Source organism: Struthio camelus, chromosome 8 (genome assembly GCF_040807025.1).
Source record: "Struthio camelus isolate bStrCam1 chromosome 8, bStrCam1.hap1, whole genome shotgun sequence".
Lineage (NCBI taxonomy): Eukaryota > Metazoa > Chordata > Aves > Struthioniformes > Struthionidae > Struthio > Struthio camelus.
Window position 1 is genome coordinate 10,124,635 of NC_090949.1, and position 18,321 is coordinate 10,142,955.

General features: G+C 57.6%; 2 protein-coding genes across 3 annotated transcripts; one reads left to right on the forward strand and one right to left on the reverse strand.

Moving 5' to 3' along the window:
- Positions 1–962: 962 nt before the first annotated feature.
- LOC138067995 (uncharacterized) lies at positions 963–7,411 on the reverse strand. Its single transcript, XM_068952135.1, is given in 3 exon segments — positions 963–3,728; positions 4,090–5,068; positions 5,071–7,411. Coding segments are annotated over 3 exon segments (1,470 nt in total). The 5' UTR covers positions 5,534–7,411; the 3' UTR covers positions 963–3,700.
- A 111-nt stretch (positions 7,412–7,522) lies between these two features.
- On the forward strand, positions 7,523–11,741 carry HTATIP2 (HIV-1 Tat interactive protein 2). Of its 2 annotated transcripts, none has more exons than XM_068952070.1 (5): positions 7,523–7,743; positions 8,542–8,649; positions 8,893–9,030; positions 10,557–10,618; positions 11,203–11,741. In XM_068952070.1, exons 1-5 carry the CDS (start codon positions 7,582–7,584, stop codon positions 11,429–11,431), a joined length of 699 nt encoding a protein of 232 aa, XP_068808171.1. In that variant the 5' UTR covers positions 7,523–7,581; the 3' UTR covers positions 11,432–11,741. The 2 variants fall into 2 exon arrangements, with proteins under 2 accessions (XP_068808171.1, XP_068808169.1); XM_068952068.1 differs by having other exon boundaries at positions 7,552–7,824.
- Positions 11,742–18,321: the final 6,580 nt, after the last annotated feature.

Consider the following 18,321-nt stretch of genomic DNA (forward strand, 5'->3'; position numbering starts at 1 on the left):
CCATTGTGTCTGTCTCCTCTGGGATCATGGTTGAATCATCATAAATCTCTTTTTACCCTATTCTTCCTCTTCTAAGAACTCTTGCCTTGGCAGAGTTTTCTGCAGGAATTATTCTGCTCACTTCCAGCTAAAGCTGAAGTGAGAACTTTTCAGGTCACATGAATTTTCCAGTTCCTGAGAAATTAACGTTGCTCCAACGGGAGTAATACTAGACAAAAGGAGGAACCCATCCCACAAAATCTGTAATCTACTACAATGAGCTTATACTTGGCTAGTATAAATCAAACTCGGTTCCTGTCTCTGGTAATCTTCCTTGCAATATGTTTTACTGCAATTGTCCATTTTTATGGAAGTGTTCAGTGCTCGGCTTGTATTTATGCCCGGTAATCCAGAAGCACTCATTTCCTATGAGCTCATCTGCAGAGGGCATGCAATGAAAAGAAGGGAGCAGGCAGCCTGGCGGGCAGAAAGGCTGAGTGGCAGCCACCGGGGCAGCGCGGCCTCTCTGCAAAGCTGAGGTCCAGCCCGGCAGGCCAGGAGCTGCCTCTCCCATGTGGTGGGAGCCACGCACCCAGAAGACCTGCCACGAGTCAGAGGTGTGCGCGAGAAAAATAAGTTGTGCCCCCTGCCAGTTTCACTTCTGCTGCCGCAGGACATGGTAGGGCAGAGCAGTAGAAAAAAATATGCCCTCTTTTTTCTTTCTTTTTTTTTTTTTTTTTTTGCAACTACAAATAATTTCTGGTATTGTTTTCAAAATGGAAACAAGGTGGCAGAGACCCAGAGGCTGCTCTTGTAAAGGGCAGAACATGGCCAAGTTCAAAGCCGTGAACCAGCGTATTTATGGGGGCCGGGGGCTCGCTCCACTGGCGAGCTGCTCCGCCAGAGGACCCACCGGCTCGTCCTCCTCTGGGCTCAGAGCCCGGCTCGGCTCTGCCAAGAGGTCAATGTGGCTCTTTCCGAGGAATGATGGTGAGTTTTCCTTGCAGCTTAGAGAGGGTACATCGCCCTGCTTGGCTCGAATCCACCGCTTTGCAAGAATCCGAAGTGCACCTACTCGGAAACGGTGTCCGCGGGCTCCCTGGGCTCGCGCACGTGGGGCTGACCCTCTGCTCCGTGCACCCCGAGGGCAGCACCGAGGGTTGCTTCACAGGCGGTGGAAAAGGGGTTCATGCAGCAGGTGGGAGAGACAACCTGCGTCAGCTCTGCAGCGCTGGAGCGCCCTGCGCCTGCCCAGGGAGCAGGTTATGTGCCTGGTGTCCTTTCACGCCCCCGGCGGTCTCCAAGGTCTGCTCCCGGGAAGGTTTCAGCACTGCCTCGCTTACCGAGGAAGGACCCTGGGCCAAGGCCAGGCTGCGACCCGCCGCGGCCCCCCCGGGAGCACCCAGCACGCAGGGCAGCGAGAGGCGAGCGAGGTGCGCGAAGGGGCAGCGCCAGCGCGGGGCGTCCCTGCCACCGCCACGCCGCCGCCCCCCGCCCGGCGCATGCTCGCGTGGCTTCGGGCAGAGGCTCCGTCCCACGGCGGCACGGCCTGTTCCCCCCCCCACCTTGTGCAATGTTCCCCTGCAAACCGCACAGGAACCGACTCACCCTGACACGGCCTCCCCCGGCTCGGCTGCTGCTGGCGATACCGCGAGCGCCTTTCCTGGGGCAGCGCGCCGCTCCCGCCAGCCCCCCGCCGCCCTCCCCGGGCACGGACGGGACCGGGGCACCTCCGTGGGCTCCTGCCACGGGGTGCAGGAGCGTTTGGGGGCAAGTTATCCCTGCCTGCCCCCACAGGGACCCGTTTGTCCTGCTAACGCCTCTCAGAGACGTTTCCTTTCATCACTCCTGCCGGAGAGCTTTCCGCCTTGCCCCTCTCTTTGGGGTGCTTGGGGCGGGGAGCCCTTTCCCGCGGTGCCTTCAGCCACGCGCCGCCCTCGCCAGGCCCACCGTCCTCCCCGCGCCGGCCGGGAGGACGTCAGAGACGAAACGGGTCCATGTCCCGGCTCCCGCAGTGGGTCCTGCCTGGCGCCGGGTTGCAGAGAGCCGGCGTGCCACCGCCGCGCCGCGCGTGCGCCGGCCCCACGGCCCCTGGCAATGACAGCACGTGCCTGGCACGGAGAAGGGTTTGCCAAACAGGATGTCGGGGGCGTAGGTAGCACCGAGTGCTGCCGGGGTGGCACGGAGTAAACAAGCAGCTCTGCCCGCCCGGGGAATCCCAGGCAGCGCGCCGCTGCCTGGCCCCATGAGCAGCCAAAACCCCCTGCAGACCCGTCCCTCCCCGTCCCGGGGGCCTGGCGTCCTGGCACCATGCGCCCTGCGGGTCTCCCGCGGCCCCGAGCGGTCCCTGGAGCTGGCATGCCGGCTCTGGCAGGGGCAGCGGCGGCAGGAGGTGGAGAATAGCTCACATCTCAGTGCCCAATGCAGCCGGTCGCCAGCTCCCCAGGCATCACCACTGCTCTCGTCACCTCTCTGGACAACCTGGTGCAACGCGGTGATTTCCATTTTCTCAAGTCCATCAAAATGAGCCCTGGGACACATTCCCCCGTCCATCACGGCAGCCTGCCCAAGGTGGGCGGATGAACATCCTCAGCATGGAGACTCTCATCTCCATCCAGAGCCAGCCCTTGCAGAGCAAACAATGTCCTCTTCTCCAGACAGGAAATCCCAAGGCAGCCCCTCTGGCACTCATTAAGGGCAGTTATATTTTTCCTGATGACAGGAGCATCCTTGAGGCATCGTTTTGGCAGGCCAAGACTGAGCTTTCCTCTTCTTACCAGGCCTGGGAAAACGTTCTGTCTTGTGCTTTTTGACCTCCTTGTTTCAGTGCAACCAGCAGCTTGATATTTTGCCCCCTGGGACATTGGCCATCTTTCTGGTGCAAGTAGCTATTGTGTCCTGTGACTTGTCAGTCCTTATTTAGATTGCTGATTTGTTTTTCTGCAGCTAGGTGTGGGCTTCACTTCCCCTCACACTTTCCTAGCAGGTCTGCATGTGAGGCTAACACACCAGACGTTGAAAAACTGTCTTCTGCCTGGGGCACCTTCCTGTGCCTGCACAGCGCTTCTGGGCACACTTGGGTTTCCAGCTCTGGGGACACCCGGGTATCTCTTACCTGGGATGTTTAAGGGTCTCGCTGCATGACTGCCTGGGTTTGAACAGGAGCCTTGCAACCTGCAACCAAGGAAAGTTAGGGCTGGGCTTTAGCCGTTGGTCCTTCTGGGCAGGCATTATTTGTTATGGCTGTTTTGATTAAAATGAGTGGGAGATGCTCGCCCTGTCCTGATGCTGCTGGCCCCATGACGGGCTGGAGCGGGAGGCAGGGGACAGGCGCGGAGGTGGTGTCCATTGTAAGGGCAATTTTATGCCTCAGACACTTTACCTTTATGGATCTCCAAACTGCCCTGTCCGTGCTGTTGTGAACCACCTGCCCTGGCTCTGAGCGACCCCAGCGATGGGGCAGGCACGTCTGAAACATCACCACGTGGCAAAACGGCCGCGGTGCACCATCCTGCTCTCCACACGCAGGGTCAGGTCAGTGGGGAGCTGCACGCTGGGGACATACCGCGTGCTGGGGGCTGCCGGGCCGCCCTGTGCTGCTGGCGGCACCCGTGTGGCTTCACTGCTGCTCCTCGCGCCTGGGCACCGAGCCGGACCTGACCGTATCGCGTTGTCTCCCCATAGCAGTGCATCTCTTTGGCCTGCTGAAGTTACCTCTTTTTTACAGTTTTGACTTTTGGGGTAACCCCCTGCAAGAAAAAAGCAAAACCTAAAATAACAAGAGGAACTATGTTCCTAGCGTTTTGTTGCCCTCTTTGAAATTGCTTTCTCCTCCTCTTCCTCCCCCATACTCTGACCCCTTACACCTCTGCTTTAAGAGCAAGATAGCTACACACCCCAATTTAACTGTGTTTTGCCAGTGGAAAGAGGGATACAGGCTTTTTAACTGCTGAGCAGCAAAAGCAAAGAGTCTTTTCTGCACTATTCTCCACTTTTTTGCTAGGAAATGGCAAGAAAACATAGTAAGTGCTTTCCTAGCTTCCTTTTATTTTTAATTTTTGGTAAAATGAAAATCACTATTTTGCAGAGAAGCACTTCAGATGGACTTACCGGCCCCAAAAGGCTGGCGGTGTCGCCCGCTCCACCGCTGGCCTGGACTCAGATGCGAGCTGGCGCAGCCCCGCGCCACGGTCGTGCCTTGCGTCCTTGCAGGCGAGGGGACGAAGCGAAGGAGCCCTCGCACAGCGGGTCCCTGGGCCGGCTGCCTCCAACCGTGGCCGCACCGAACCCGCTGCGGGCTCTCCGCCGACCCAGGCGGACGTCACATCGCCGTCACGCAAAGCCTTCCTAGCGCAGCCTAAGAGCTGGAAACGCGCTTTAGCTCCAAGGGTGCTGACGCCCTTCGGTAGAGGCGTGGGGCTGGCGGCGTCCCGTGCCAGGGTGGCCGGCCGGCCCGCGGGACGGCGGCGCGGGTGCCAAGTGCGGGTCCGCGCGCCAGCACGCCCCAAACCCCCTGGGGCCGCAGGGCCGCCGGGGATCGCTGCCATGCCCCACGGCACATTACTCTCCACGATGAGGCGGACGAGGTCGGCCCCCGGGAAGTCCATGATGACGACCCCCCAGCGCACGGCCTGCCCCGAGCGGTGCTGCAGGTGCCGGTGGCAGCGGGGGTTCACAAAGCGGGCCACCTCCGCGGGGCAGGTGAAGAGGCCGTTGCCAGAGCAGAAGGTGAGGTGCAAGGAGGCTGGGTGGCCACCGGCCGCCGTCTCCAGGTGCTGCCGCACCTGGGCCCATTTCCGCTCCAGCGAGAGCACGTTCCAGGCGTCGCTGATGCTCAACCGCTGATAGGGGATGCCCAGGACCTGGTGCTCCAGCTCCTCCAGCACCACGATCTTGCCCCTCACCTGGCCCAGCGTGGGCACCTCCTCCCGGCACCACACACGACCTCCTCCCTCCTTGGCCAGGTAGCGCCGGAGCCGGGCGGCGAAGCCGGGGAGGGCGAAGAAGGGCAGCTCCTCCTTGATGCGCATGAGCACGGCCTCGCCGGGGTGCGCGCGGAGGAAGCGCAGGGTGCGGCGCAGCACCCCCCCAGGCTGGCCCACTGGAAGGCGCAGAGGTGGTAGACGAGGAGCTCGCCCCGCTCCAGCTTGCACCGCACGTCCAGGAAGCGCACACCGGCCACCAACTGCGCCTCCAGCTCCCAGCTCTGGCACCGCAGGCGCCGGCTGCCGAACAGGCTCAGGGAGTCGTGGGTGCCGGGGACGGAGAGGCAGGAGAGGGGCAGGGCGTCGGGCAGCGCCGACATCCAGTCGGGGTGGCGGGCGGCGGGCTGGGGCGTGCAGTCGAACGCCGCGCTCTGCCGGCACGCCGCCTCCATGGCGCGGCTGGGAGCAGAGCCAGCACCCTGCGTGCCGGGCCGGCCCGACCCAGCTCTGCCAGGGAGGAGAAACAGCACCGTGAACCCCACGAACCCCGCGTCCCTCTGCAGCATCGGCCCCGCCGCAGCCCCACAAACACTCCCCACCGAAACCCTCCGGTTCCCGTCCCCCTGCATCCATCCCTTGCCCCAGAGCGTCTCGGGGAGCCCGGGAGCATCAGCCTAGTTCCCTGCCGCTTCCCACCTGGATCTGCCCACAGCAGCCGGGTCCAGCGTGCCGGGCGGGAAGCGTAGCCCGTGGGTGCAGGCTGCGCACTGGCAGCCTCAGCAGGATGTGAGCCATTAACTGGGCGACCGTCATGGGGCACGTCACGCCTCGCGTGCAGGGCACGCGCACCGGGAATTCACCCTCCATCCAAAGGAAGCGCTCAGGAAAGCGCTCAGCTGACAAGCTAGGCTGGAAAACTGCCTGGTGGATGCAGCCTTTCGGGCCGCTCCACCTCCCTCCCCAGGAATCAGGACAAACTGGATCCAGCGCCTGGCTGCCTGGCGCTCCTTCGCCAACGCGCTCGCTCCAGAGCTGTGGCCACGACTGGCTCCTGCTCCGGGGGGCAGGCAGCCAGGCCAGCGAGGAGCGGGGATGGTGGCCCGTGGAGCCAGCTGCCAGGGCCTCCTGAGGACGCCTCCCGGCATCAAGCAGCGAGGGCCCTGCGGGAAGCGGCTCCTGCATCGCAGCCTTTCTTCGTAGGGTGCCACGTTCATCCGACGGCTGCTTGATGCCAAAGTAACCGTGAGGCTCTTCCCGTTTTGGGGGGCACGGCTGGCTCACACAGCCCGGCGGCTGTCCCACATGAGGCTAGAGGCCCGAAGCTGTGGCCGGAGCCAGAGTCAGAGCCCGTGCGGCTGACTCACATCCTGCTCGGGGGCAGCCACCGCTGCCCCTCCTCCCCCTTTGCCACCTGACTTAGCAGGACGGATTGAACCTAGCCTTTTTCTTTCTGATGAGGAGCTGTGCGGCAGCTCACGGACCCCTCTAACTATCCCTGACGCCAAGCAGAGGAACAAGAGGGAAGGAAAGCAACGCACCCACACTTATAGCTCTGCAGAATTGAGGAGGTGGGGAGGCACCTCTGAAGGCACCTGGTCCTACCACCCTGAGCCAGCCGGGCCATCTCAAGCAGGTTGCCCAAGCCCATGTCCAGTCGGGTTTTGAGTATCTCCAAGGATGGAAACTCCTCAATCTCGCTGGGCAACCTGTTCCTGTGTTTGACCATCCCTGCAGTAAAAAAAGTTTGTTTCTTATGTTTAAATAGAATTTCCTGTATTTCAACTTGTGCCCATTGCGTCTTGCTGTGTCACTGGATACCACTTAGAAGAGTCTCATACTGGAGAGGCTCCAACCTCTTACTCATGTTCGTGGGACTCACTCCAGTATACACACGTCTCTCTTGTCCTGGGGAGCCCAGTGCTGGCCGCAGCACTCCAGCTGTGGCCTCCCCAGTGCCGAGCAGAGGGGAAGGATCCCCTCCCTCACCCTGCTGGCAACGCTCTCCCTAATGCAGCCCAGAGCACACTCCCACCAAAACACACACGCGTCCATGTGCCAGCACACGTCCTTCCGCAGGAAAGTTTTACTTTGCGTGGGAAATTGCACTGTTCAAGCATTTTATCTGCCAACATAAAAGTTCTTGGCTGAAGACTAAAATAATTTGCAGTCTTTAGTACATCATCATAATCACAGGCCCTTCTGGGGATCAAAAGAAACCTCTTGCCAGAGAGATGCACCAGAAAGCACGCCAAACGAAAACAGATTTCCTTCCACGTGGTGTTTTCCAGATGGACTACGAATTGGAAAAACATCAAAACATGCCCTAAGTTGCAACACCGCGACCATGACTCACTTCTCGACCGGTGACATTAAAACCCGGTGTTTTAACAGGCAAGGCGGGGAGGAAACAGCACCTCTTTGTGTCCTACAGAAAACGCTTGATTTCGCCCACCGCGGCGCCGAGGCAGGGCCAACGCGAGCCACCGCCACCCCGCCACCCGACGGTGATGGCACGGCCGAGAAACGCGGTGTTTCCAGATTCCCCTTGCGTGTGTCGCCCAAGCGCCGCCGCCAGGAGGCTCGGGAGAAGGCAGCCGGGGCCGGGCCGGGGCGGAGCGGGGCGGAGCGGGGCCGCCCCGGAGGCGGCAGCGGCGGCGCCCCGGCCCCGAGCACGGCGATGGCGGCGGCGGGCGGCGGGGGCTCCTGCTTCGTGCTGGGCGCTTCGGGCGAGACGGGCCGGGCGCTGCTGCGGGAGCTGCTGTCCCGGCGCCTCTTCGCCAGGGTCACGGCGATCGGGCGGCGGCGGCTGAGCCTGAGCGGGGAGAGCGCGGCCGCCCTGGTGCGGCGGGGCCGGGCGGCGCCTCGGCGGGCCCGCGGGAGCGGCGGGATCGGGGGCCGCAGAGCCTCGGGGTGCTGGAGGGTGCGGGCACCCCGGGGGTGGTGTAGGGGGCTGTTGGGGTGGTGTGGGATCGGGGGGGTGCAGACCCTGGGGCGGTCTTGGCGGGTGCAGGGGCCATGGGGCGGTGTGGGATCAGGGGGGTGCAGACCCTGGGAGGGTCCTGGTGGGTGCAGGGGCCATGGGGTGGTGTGGGATCGGGGGGTGCAGACCCTGGGAGGGTCCTGGTGGGTGCAGGGGCCATGGGGTGGTGTGGGATCGGGGGGTGCCGACCCTAGCGGGGGACCTGGCAGGTGTAGGGGGCTGTGGGAGGGTGTGGGATTGGGGGGTGCAGACCCTGGGAGGGTCCTGGCAGGTGTAGGGACCATGGGGTGGTGTGGGATCAGGGGGGTGCAGACCCTGGGAGGGTCCTGGCAGGTGCAGGGGCCATGGGGTGGTGTGGGATTGGGGGGTGCAGACCCTGGGAGGGTCCTGGCAGGTGCAGGGGCCATGGGGTGGTGTGGGGTCAGGGGGTGCAGACCCTGGGGGATGCTGGAGGTGGTGTAGGGCACTGTTGGGGTGGTATGGGATCAGGGGGTGCAGGACCCAGGAGGTAGGTGGTCCAGGGTGCCCAGTGCATGGGCTGGGGCAGAGGGGGACAAGACCAGACCTTCCCAGCCCTGCAGTACCCAGAGGTGCTGAGGGGCGCCGGGGGCCTGTAGGAGCTGCAGCCACACATGTGAACCCATGGTGTACCCCCAGGAGCAGGTGGTGGTGGACTTTGAGCGACTGAGTGACCACGCCGCTGCCTTCCAGGGCCACGATGTCGGCTTCTGCTGCCTGGGCACCACACGGGCCAAGGCCGGCGTGGTGAGTGAGGAGCTCCCTGAGAGTGTGCTGCTCCTCCCAGATGTTGTAGGGGTGCTACTGGAAGAGATTATTCACACGTTCAGTCTTGCTGGGGTTTGCCACCCCAGGGAAGCTATGGGAACATGCATTCAGCACCAACGAGCAATGCTGGATGTAGCATTTGGCTGAGTCATCCTCCCCCTCTCCACTACCTGTGTGGGAGCTACCAGCTGCACTGATCCTGTTCTCTCGCTCTACCTGCAGGCCGGCTTCATCCGTGTGGACCGGGACTACGTTGCGCAGGCAGCAGAGCTGGCACGAGCCGGGGGGTGCAAACACTTCATCCTTCAGTCCTCCCAGGGCGCAAACGAGCACAGCCGTTTCCTCTACCTCAGGGTGAAGGTGAGGTGGGAAGCAACGGGGGGGGGGGGGTCAGGAAATGCCAGGACACTTTGGAACGAAGCAAGAGCTGAGGCTGCAAAAGATCCAAGTGGCTCTGGGGTCCTCCTGGACCTGGAGAACAACAAATCAGGGAATGAGGCTGGCAGGACAACAGTGTGACCTGCCTTATCCTGAGCAGCAAAATGCCTGTGTGCAGCATCCTTCTGCCTCTTAGAGTCACAGGGAAGATCTGGGTGGGACAGACTCCCTGGGGTCTCCAGTACAACCCCTGCTCCACGCTTCACAGACGGGTTGGGCAGCTCAGGCCATGTCCAGGTGAGATTTGAAGTGTCCCAGGGGTGGAGATCCTACAGGCTCCCTGAGCCTTGTCCCAGGGCTGCACCATACTCATTGTGAAAATTTTCTTCCTCATGGGGTGAGTGTGCTCCAGCCTCCAACATCCACGGGATGCATTCCTGACTGTCACTGCCTTGTACTGGGGATCCCCAGACTGGACACAGTGCCCACAGGCTGCCTCACAAGTGTCCCTTGCTCTGCTGGCTACACTTGCTAATACAGACCCAGTTGTAGTTAGCATCAGGGTTGCAAGGGTGCGCTGCTGACTCATGTTCAACTTGTCTGCGTGGGCAACCCCCTCCATGCCCTTCCTTTTCCTGGACAGCTGTGCTCTGTCCAGCTCCTGCTAGCACATTCTTCTGCCCTTCTGAGATCCCTCTGAGCAGCAGCCCTGCCCTCCAGTTTGATAAGTGGCCTCTTGGCCAACGTGTTGCACTGTGGCCAGGAACAGCTGCAGTTCTTCCTTTCCTCACCTCTCTGAAGCTCCTCTTCTCTGGGGTGTGTGGCTTGTGGCGCCTAGGACTTGACTGACCTTTATCCATGGCTCACTATACCTGGTGCCCTGTGCACTTTCTCCTCTAACCCTTCTCTCGTAGGTTGTGACTTGTGTGTCTTTTGCAAGCAGGATTATATATGGTTTACAAGTACATACCAATTATCTGTTAGCTATTACGTATGGGAGGTGGCAGGGCTTAAGGTGCTATGAGGCACTGATGTGCTCACAGCCTCTCATGAGACACCTGATGAGTCTCTGGCAGGCAGGTGACAGTCAGGTGGGAAAGGGTGAGCCACTGCTGCTTCTTGGCTACCTACCTTACTGAAATGCTGTCTTCTGGTTCTTTTTTCCTTTTTATGTCAGCATTTTTCTCCCAAGTTACTATTGCCAACAGCGCAATTTCCCTCAGGTCTTTGTTTTTACCTTTTTCATCTTATGGAGTCCATGAGCTAAAGCCGTGCAGCTAAGCCACAGCTTCAGTGAAGTGGAGTCAGTGTCCTGCAGCAGTGTGTGCACGTGGCTCTAGGCTGCAAGTTACCCTGGGATCTCGGGGGCTTAGATGCGGTACCAGCCAGTTGCCTAGTGCCACCCTGCCCACAGCACAGCGATTCTTCTCTCCCCAGTTCACGGGGCAGTGGACATGGTGTTTGTAGTCATCCTTGTCTTGTTTCATCCTGCCTGACTGCTCTGACAGGGAGAAGTGGAGAACCTCGTCCAGGCTGTCGGTTTTGATCGCTGTACCATTCTCCGGCCAGCGTGAGTAGCTCTGAAAGAGGGAGGGCACAGGACTCAGGTGCAAGGTTGCAAGGGCAGAGGGCTGCAGAGATGGAGAAAGGGCTAGGAGCAGCTTACATAAGGCAGTCTCTGGGGAGCAGATAAAGCAGCTGGGTGCAAACACGGCTCCCATCTCAGTGCACCCCTTCCCCACTGCTGCAGGGGGCAAAGAGCAGTTTCCCAGGGACCTTCCCAAAGGTAAGGTCACAGGCATCACACTAGGAGAGACCTAAGTTGAAAGAAGAGTTTGAGGGACAGAGGTCCTAACTTAACTCTGCACGGAGCTTGACCTTGTGCAGAGAGGACTCTCTCCTGCCTCCTCTCCACCCTATTCTTGCTGCCTGGGAGAAGTGGCATCTTGTCTGGGCAGTGCTGTGTGGGAGAGGAGTTGAGCGTCCCAGGGCTCAGCCTGGTCATGTTCCAGGACCCCACAGAAGCCCCATCTTGGGCTCCACATGGATTCAGCAAGCCGAGCTGGGGCTCCCGAAGCAGTTGGAGAGCTCAGTCTCTAGTTTTTCTTAGGGCCATAATTTCAGCCTGACTTGCCTTACCTCCCTGCTCCGCAGGGTGCTGCTGTGCGCACGCCAGGAGTCCCGCCCTGCTGAGTGGATTGCCCAGCAGTTTCTCAGTCTTGTGGCACGGGTGTTCCCCACTGCTTACTCGGTTCCTGTGGAGACAGTGGCAAGGGCAATGGTGGCCAGCGTGCTGAAGCCGGGCGGGGGGAAGGTGGAGGTGCTGGAGAACAAGGCCATCCATGAGCTGGGAAAGGCAGTGCCACAACAGGGCACAGAGTAAAAGGGAAGGGCAGGAGAACATGTGATTGACCTTTCAGGTGTGCCTCTGGACTGAGGATGGATGCAGGCATGGGATGGTAGTGGGGTGTTGCATGGCTAATGTGAAAGTAGAGATGCATTTCTTTGCATGGCAGCTAATTCTCTTGAGTGATCTAAAAATGCAGGTGCTGGCTGGTGGGTGAGGAAAAGCAATGTGTGTTGTGTGTATCCTGGATCTGGCATGTGAATCCAGGTAAAAATTGGGTATAATCTAGGCAATTTCTTCAAATCAGCCCTCAAATAAAATCCTATGACTGGTCTCTCTGTGCTAAATTTGTATTGAAACTGTGTCCATCACCTGCACACTGCTGACCCCATTGGATCTGTTCACAGGCTGTGTTGCGTCACTTCAAGGATTTGACGAGGACTAGTAGTTGGGGCTTGTGTCCGTGCCAGGGAACAACAGGAGCTGTTATTTCCCAGTAGTGTAAACCCTATGTGAATGCTCGTGTTGGCCTGAAAACTTCTGTCACTGCAGGTTCAGCTGAACTTTCCCTGTAGCCTCAGTGAACGGGAGCTCAGCCCTGTTACCAAGGGCACTTGCTGTATGCAAGAGGTGAGGCCAGCAGTGCGCAAGGCTCAGTCACGCTGCTGGTTGCTGCACCAGACCGTTCCCATGTGCAAGTGCTCCCATTTGCTTTGTCAGCAGAGCTGTTTGTCACATCCATTGCACTCCAGTGAGATGAGGAAGCTTTTGCCATGCGTTCGGGTCCCTTCGAACCAGGCAGGTCTATATAATGCTGGGCTTCTTGCTGGCGGGATCCTCTGGGAAATACCAGGCTGCTGTCCCTTTCAAATACGTTGGGTTTTGGTGTGTTTGTGTTAGTAACCAGGGGATTGTCCCCAGGGCAGAGAACTGTCACTGTGCAGAGGTGTCAGCACCATAGTCAGAGCAGCAGGCCTCTGCCTTCCCAGCCCGGTGCTTCTGGACTGCGCTGCCGCGGTGCCGGAAGGGGAGCAGGTCCCTGCTCCTGGCGCCCACAGCTTGGCTCTGCTGTGCCGTGACCCTGCGTGCAGCAGCTGCTCAAGGGAAGGGCGATTTCAGCAGTTCTGCCTGCTGTGGCAAAGGCAAGACAGGGCTTTTTGGGGTGAGCGAGCCCAGGGAACTGGGGCTGCCCAGGTCACTCTTCTGCCTCGCACGAAGCAGGAGCTAAGAGCAACGCCGCGTCTCAGCTGCTACCCCCCACCGCCTCGGCCGTTCTCAGGCCTTCTGCGCAGGGTCAAGGAACTTGGCGACTCTGCAGCTGGGACGCAGCGGGGCTGGGGGACTTACGTGACTCCCGAATTCCCAGCTGGCCGAAGTCCCACTGTTCCGGGTAATGCTGCTTTCCAGGGTTTTCTCCTCTTTGACCTCACCCATGGCTCTGGTGTCAGTGACTTGGACGTGGTGAGCCGAGGGGAGCCTGGATCCCTGGTCTCCTTGGCTCTACACAGGCCCTTTAAATGCCAGGCTGGTACTTCAGACCTGGTGGGAGAAAGGCTGTGGGGTGAGGCAACCCCACACCACGCACAGGGAGTGAAGGGAGGTTGTGCCAAGGAAAACCACATACCTGAGTGACTCCTGAGCCGTACACAGGGCTTAGTTCACAAGGTAGCGGATGAAGGGCCGCTGAGCAGTAATTACTGATCAGCCTGTCCTGGTGAGAACAAAGTGGTACCTTAGAATAATACTTAATTGCAAAAGATAAAGGAGACTATTCAAATGGACTTCACAGAAGCATTCAGGCTTGTATGCAGCATGAAGGCTGTTTAAATATGCAATATTAGATTACGTAGGAGTAAATGCACACCAACGCTCCAAACAAACAAAAAACCCCAAGTCACGTGCTTAAACAGGAGAGTAGAAACAAACACTTGAAATGGCAAGACCTTAAAAGAAGTGGAAATTGCATACAGACAAGAGAATAAAAAAAGAACACTAGCTCTGGAAAGCCACACGTACAAGGCAGGCCACAAAAGATCCGAGGAAAGCATCCTAAAGGCATAAAAATTAATCATAACTACATGAGAAGCAGGAAGTTTGCCAGAGAGCCACATGGGACGGGGCATGATTAGGTTATATGAGTGTGAAAGAGTCATTGCAGGAAAGCTAAACGAATTACTCATATTAGCCTTTGCTGTGAAGGCGCTCACGCTAGCATCATTCCTTAGAGGGCATGTGTTTGCAGGACTGTCTCAAAGCATCAGGAGAAAAGATTTTAACTACATTTTTAGAACACATGGTAAAAAAAGGGCCAGCGCCAGAAGGAACTCTTGGATAAAGTACCAAATACTCACTTGGGCGAGCACTACATTGATTCTTCTGCCAAAGACTAGATGTTATTAATAAGATGCTAATTTTTAAAAAGTTCCAGTGGGAACCAGGAAACTGGAAAGCAGTCAGCCCAAGTTCTATAAAAGGCAAGTTATTAGAACTGGTAATAAAGTCTTGAAATAACAGAGACTGGGATAAATATGGCGTAATGGGAGATTCCACGTGGCTTTAGAGGGGGAAGTTACAAGTCACAAACCTACAGAGCTCTTTGAGGAAACGGCCATTGTGTACATAAGACAATCTGGTCTGCAGAGCGCGCTTGGATTTCCAAAAAGCTCTCCCAAAAGGGCTCTTAAAGAAATGAAGCTGTCGTGGGAAGAAAAGGAAGGTCTTCTTATTGGAAGTATTTGCTTAGCACTCCAAAGCCTTGAAGTATACAAAACAAACATTTATTACTAGACAGAGGTCTGTGGAAAACGCGAGCTACATCTATGTAACTCTTGTTTCTGTTCAATGGTGTAAGATTTCTTTTTATTCTGTGGTTCACGTAAGTCTTTTCTGAAATACATCATTACAATTTTTTATGTAATAACGGCACAGGGTCTGAAAGGACTAGATCTAAACCAGGAAACTAAACAGGGACAGGCACAGACACGGTCCCCGCTGTTGCTGGCAGAGTGAAGTGGCTGGCATGCCCTGGACAGCGCCCAGCGTGGTTCGGAGGTCGGCACTGGCCAGACACCACTGCCGAGGCAGGCCGGGGAGTGCCGTGGGGCTGAAAGAGTCCCCAGGTCAGCTGGAACCATCCCTAACCCATTTTACTTACTCACATTAGATGTAGCTCATGATGCCCTGGTGATGGCTATCAAAGAGGATCCTGGAGACGATGGCTTCGAGATGAAGGATGTGGGCCAGCAGAGAGGCCAGGGTGCAGCTCAGCAGGAGGGCACAGAGGAGGGACAAGGTGCACCACAGTTTTCCTGTTCTTGGTATTTTTATAGCTGTGGGAGCCTGGTCGAGGTAGAGGCTGCCCAGACCTGCCAGTGGCGTCATGCCTCGGTGCTGTGCACCACAGAGCAGCCGTCCAGCTTATCTGCTGTTTCCTCCTTGGGGACCACCAGATCTTTGTCCTGTGTTGGCATTTCAGTCCCAGGACATGAAGCTGCTGCAGTTCACTTGTATAAACAGGGGCAAACCCTTGCCTGCAAACACCGCAGCGTGGTTGCGTTGCACGAAATTCACTGAACTTGTATGTAAATGGGAGGCCATTGCCAGCCCATACTACAGGTTCTTTATGAGCTTGTTATGTGGAATTTCATAGCTCTTATTTTGGACGTTTATTTCCTGTGTTGTAGCACAATCCCATTTGTACATCTATTAAAACACCTACCCTAGAGCTATAGAGCGCTTGCACATTTAACTATGGCAGAAGCACAAGCCTAGGGAATTTCCCCTGGCTGGATCCGAAAGAGATGAAGCAGAAGACGGGGACGGGGGGAGAGGAGGGAGGGAGGCTAGGTCTTTGGGCTCGAATGCCGAGGAATGCTCCTAATTCCCCCATGAGACCACACAGGGCAAAGCTCCACCATCCTTGAGCAGGAGAGGGTCTGCAGAGCTGGCAACACACACCCAAGCACAAGGCTCAGGCCCGCGGTGCCTGGGAGAGGCTCTCTGCCTGCCAGGGCACTTGGCCTTCAGTCCAGGCTGCGGTTGGAACAAGGAGCACATAAGGTTGCTTGGTGTCTGCTGGACAGCATTCATACAAACTGCCTGATCCCACAGACCAGAGCTCCCTCGGGATTTCTGACGCCAAGTTTATTATTGAAGATTAATGAGGAAAAAAAAAAAACTGTCTTCCTAATGGCTCTTCAGCAAAGCGCAAGGCCACTGGGGTTTCCCCTGTGGCTCTCATGGCTGCTGCTTTTCCCATCCAGGGAACTGTGAGAACAGCCAACACCTCCCACCACTGCGGCCATGGTCCCTCTCGCCTCAGAGCCCAGGATGTGCTCAGCTGGGTGGCAAAAAATCCTGCAGACACCACCTTGACTTACAGGAGTCTTTCAGAGCAACAGAGCTGAACCAGTAGGCACCAAGCTGGGACTCAGGAGGCCTAGGTGACATCAATGTTAGCAAATAAGCAGCCTGGGGCCACTATCCAACCCCGAGCACAGGTGACACAGCAGAGCACCCTGTGCAGTTTGCATGCTTGAGCTCCCTCAGGGAGAGGGGCTGCACACCAACTCCTGGGGCGTGCTAGCAAAGAGCCTTCCCCCCACCAGCCTCTCCCTAAAAAGATCAAAACCATACTGGCCTGCAAGGAAGTAAGCCTTGACAAAGGCTAGTTGTGCATCTCGTCCTCTGAAATTTTGAGGTGTTCTTTTTTCATTAATTTCCTTTACAAACCAGCAAAAAATCTAAACAAGGCTCTTCAGAGAGGCATAGATGACTACTTCCAGTTTCTAGAAGATTTCTGCTCTTCACTTTCTGCATTAACACACTGAAATGCAAATGTTGACTCACAGCCCATCAACAGCCCCAAACACAGTAAGGAATGAACCAGGAACAGGGCCTCCAGGGAGCCCCACTGGGAGCAGCCAGAACAGGGACAGAGATAAAGCTGCAGCAAGAGCCTAAGGCCCACCCTGAAGATAAACAGGCACACCTATAATACAGCCCAAGGAAGGAGCAGGCCCTCAAACCTGAGCTTAAATGGATCCCCCAGGCTCATGTCAGGGTGTGGGTGAGGGTCCCAGGTGGGGCAGGTGAAGGAAATTAAGCCCTATTAGCACCTTTGGGGCCCAGGCAACCAGGCTAGGAGCAAGGTCTCCTATTCCCAGCTGCACTCTGACTTGTGGATGTTAGAAAAGGCACTTGGTGAGTCCCGCTGTGCAATTGGAGCAGACCCACAGCACAAAGCAGTTGGTGCAGAGGACTCAACAGCTTCAGGGACTTTGCCTTGTGCTAGCTGTTGCAGACGGGGCAAGAAGCTGTGTCCCAGACGAGCCTGCTCAGACCCTCCTGTGCCAGCCCGCTCCACACAGAAACCTTCACCTCTCTCCTGGGGTCTGGCTGCCCCAAGCTGGTGTGGGTCTGTGACCAGCCAGCTTCGTACAAGCAAGTCAAGGCTTGAGCTAGCAGTGTTAGGGCTCAGGACCTGTTCTTCAGGAGGCTTACCTGTGAACTGGTGGCACCAAGAAAGCAGGTGGCTTCCAGAGAACAAGGTCCCAACATTGCATGGGACTCCCTGACCATGTTCCTGCACTTGTCGCTCTCCCCAGCTGGAGGCAGTGACAGAGTCAACTCCAAGAGATGCCGTTCCCTGGTCCAACACAACCTAGGACATACCGATAATGTGTGATTAGGGAAGAGATCTGGCACTGGCGCTCTTGGACAAGCAGAGACCCCACTCTCCCCATGATACTGCTTGCCAGGGCGTCTCAGGGGCCCTTCATCTGCCCCCTCCACCCTTAATTCACTACACACCTTACGTGAGGAAATGTAGTGACACCGAAGTGCGGCACGGCTGAGCGTGCCAGTGGCAGCATGCAGAGACGGCGGCAGGGCCCTCGGAGAGCCACAGCGGGGCACGGGCTGTGCGAGGGCTCGTGGCGTGCCTGGTGCTGCAGCTGTCCCTGCTGTGGAGGACAGGCTGTCACAGCCAGGCTGGGAGCCAGGAGGAAAGTGTCCAGGATAACTCAGTTTTCCTTCTCTAATTCAGTCACAGTGTTAGGAAGTACTATGTTTCAGCTGTTGGCTCTAAGTAGCTGGGGACAAAATTTAGACTGATCTTGAAGGCAAGAAGCATCTTGACAAAAACCCAGCATCAGAAATGGGTCTCACCTAGACAGGGCTGCCTAGACCTGGCACTCCCTAAGGCTAGCAATGATCTCTTGCTAATTTGAGGTCAGGGCTGACTTACTCCCTGGCTATGAAGCCTACAGCCGTGCACTGATCACTTCCAGAGCTGCAGTTTGGTGGGTGCACACGCTGCCCTGCAGGCACGTCCCTGCTCTCGGCTATCAGCACGATCGCTCCTGCTCTGCCACCACACTGGCCTTTCCCGGCCTGAACGCTGGGCGAGACGTCTGGAGCAGATATCAGGGGAGCTTTCAGGCAAGTTCAGTTAATACACAAGCCTGGATTAAGGCTAGAGCAGGCGTGCAGCCTGCTGCCAGCCAAGCCTTTGCAAGCTAATGCCCCAGCCCCAGTGCGTGACGGAGCCCATTGCAGCCCCTGCACACTGCCAGGACGCCGTGGTGGGGCCGTCGCGTATTAAGTTTTGCACATTCTCACAATCCACTTAAAATGCCCCAGAATAAGTTTTTCACAGATCCCAGGTTCTCTTTGCCCTGCATAATGAGTCCTGGAGGTGATCCCCACCTTTTGGGTGTTTCAGGGAAAGGGTTTCTCTGCCGGCTCCTCCAGCAGGTTTCGCCCCCGGGGCCGGCAGGCTAAAACGAGGTGAGCGAGGGGCTGTGGCCTGGTGGGCTTCCTCACAAGAGCTAGCCAGCAACGGGAAACAGTGCCGGGGGGACAGCTGAGAGCGGGAGGTCGGCCCTGAGTGGGGACTACGCCCCCCTCCCAGGTAGCGCTGTGCT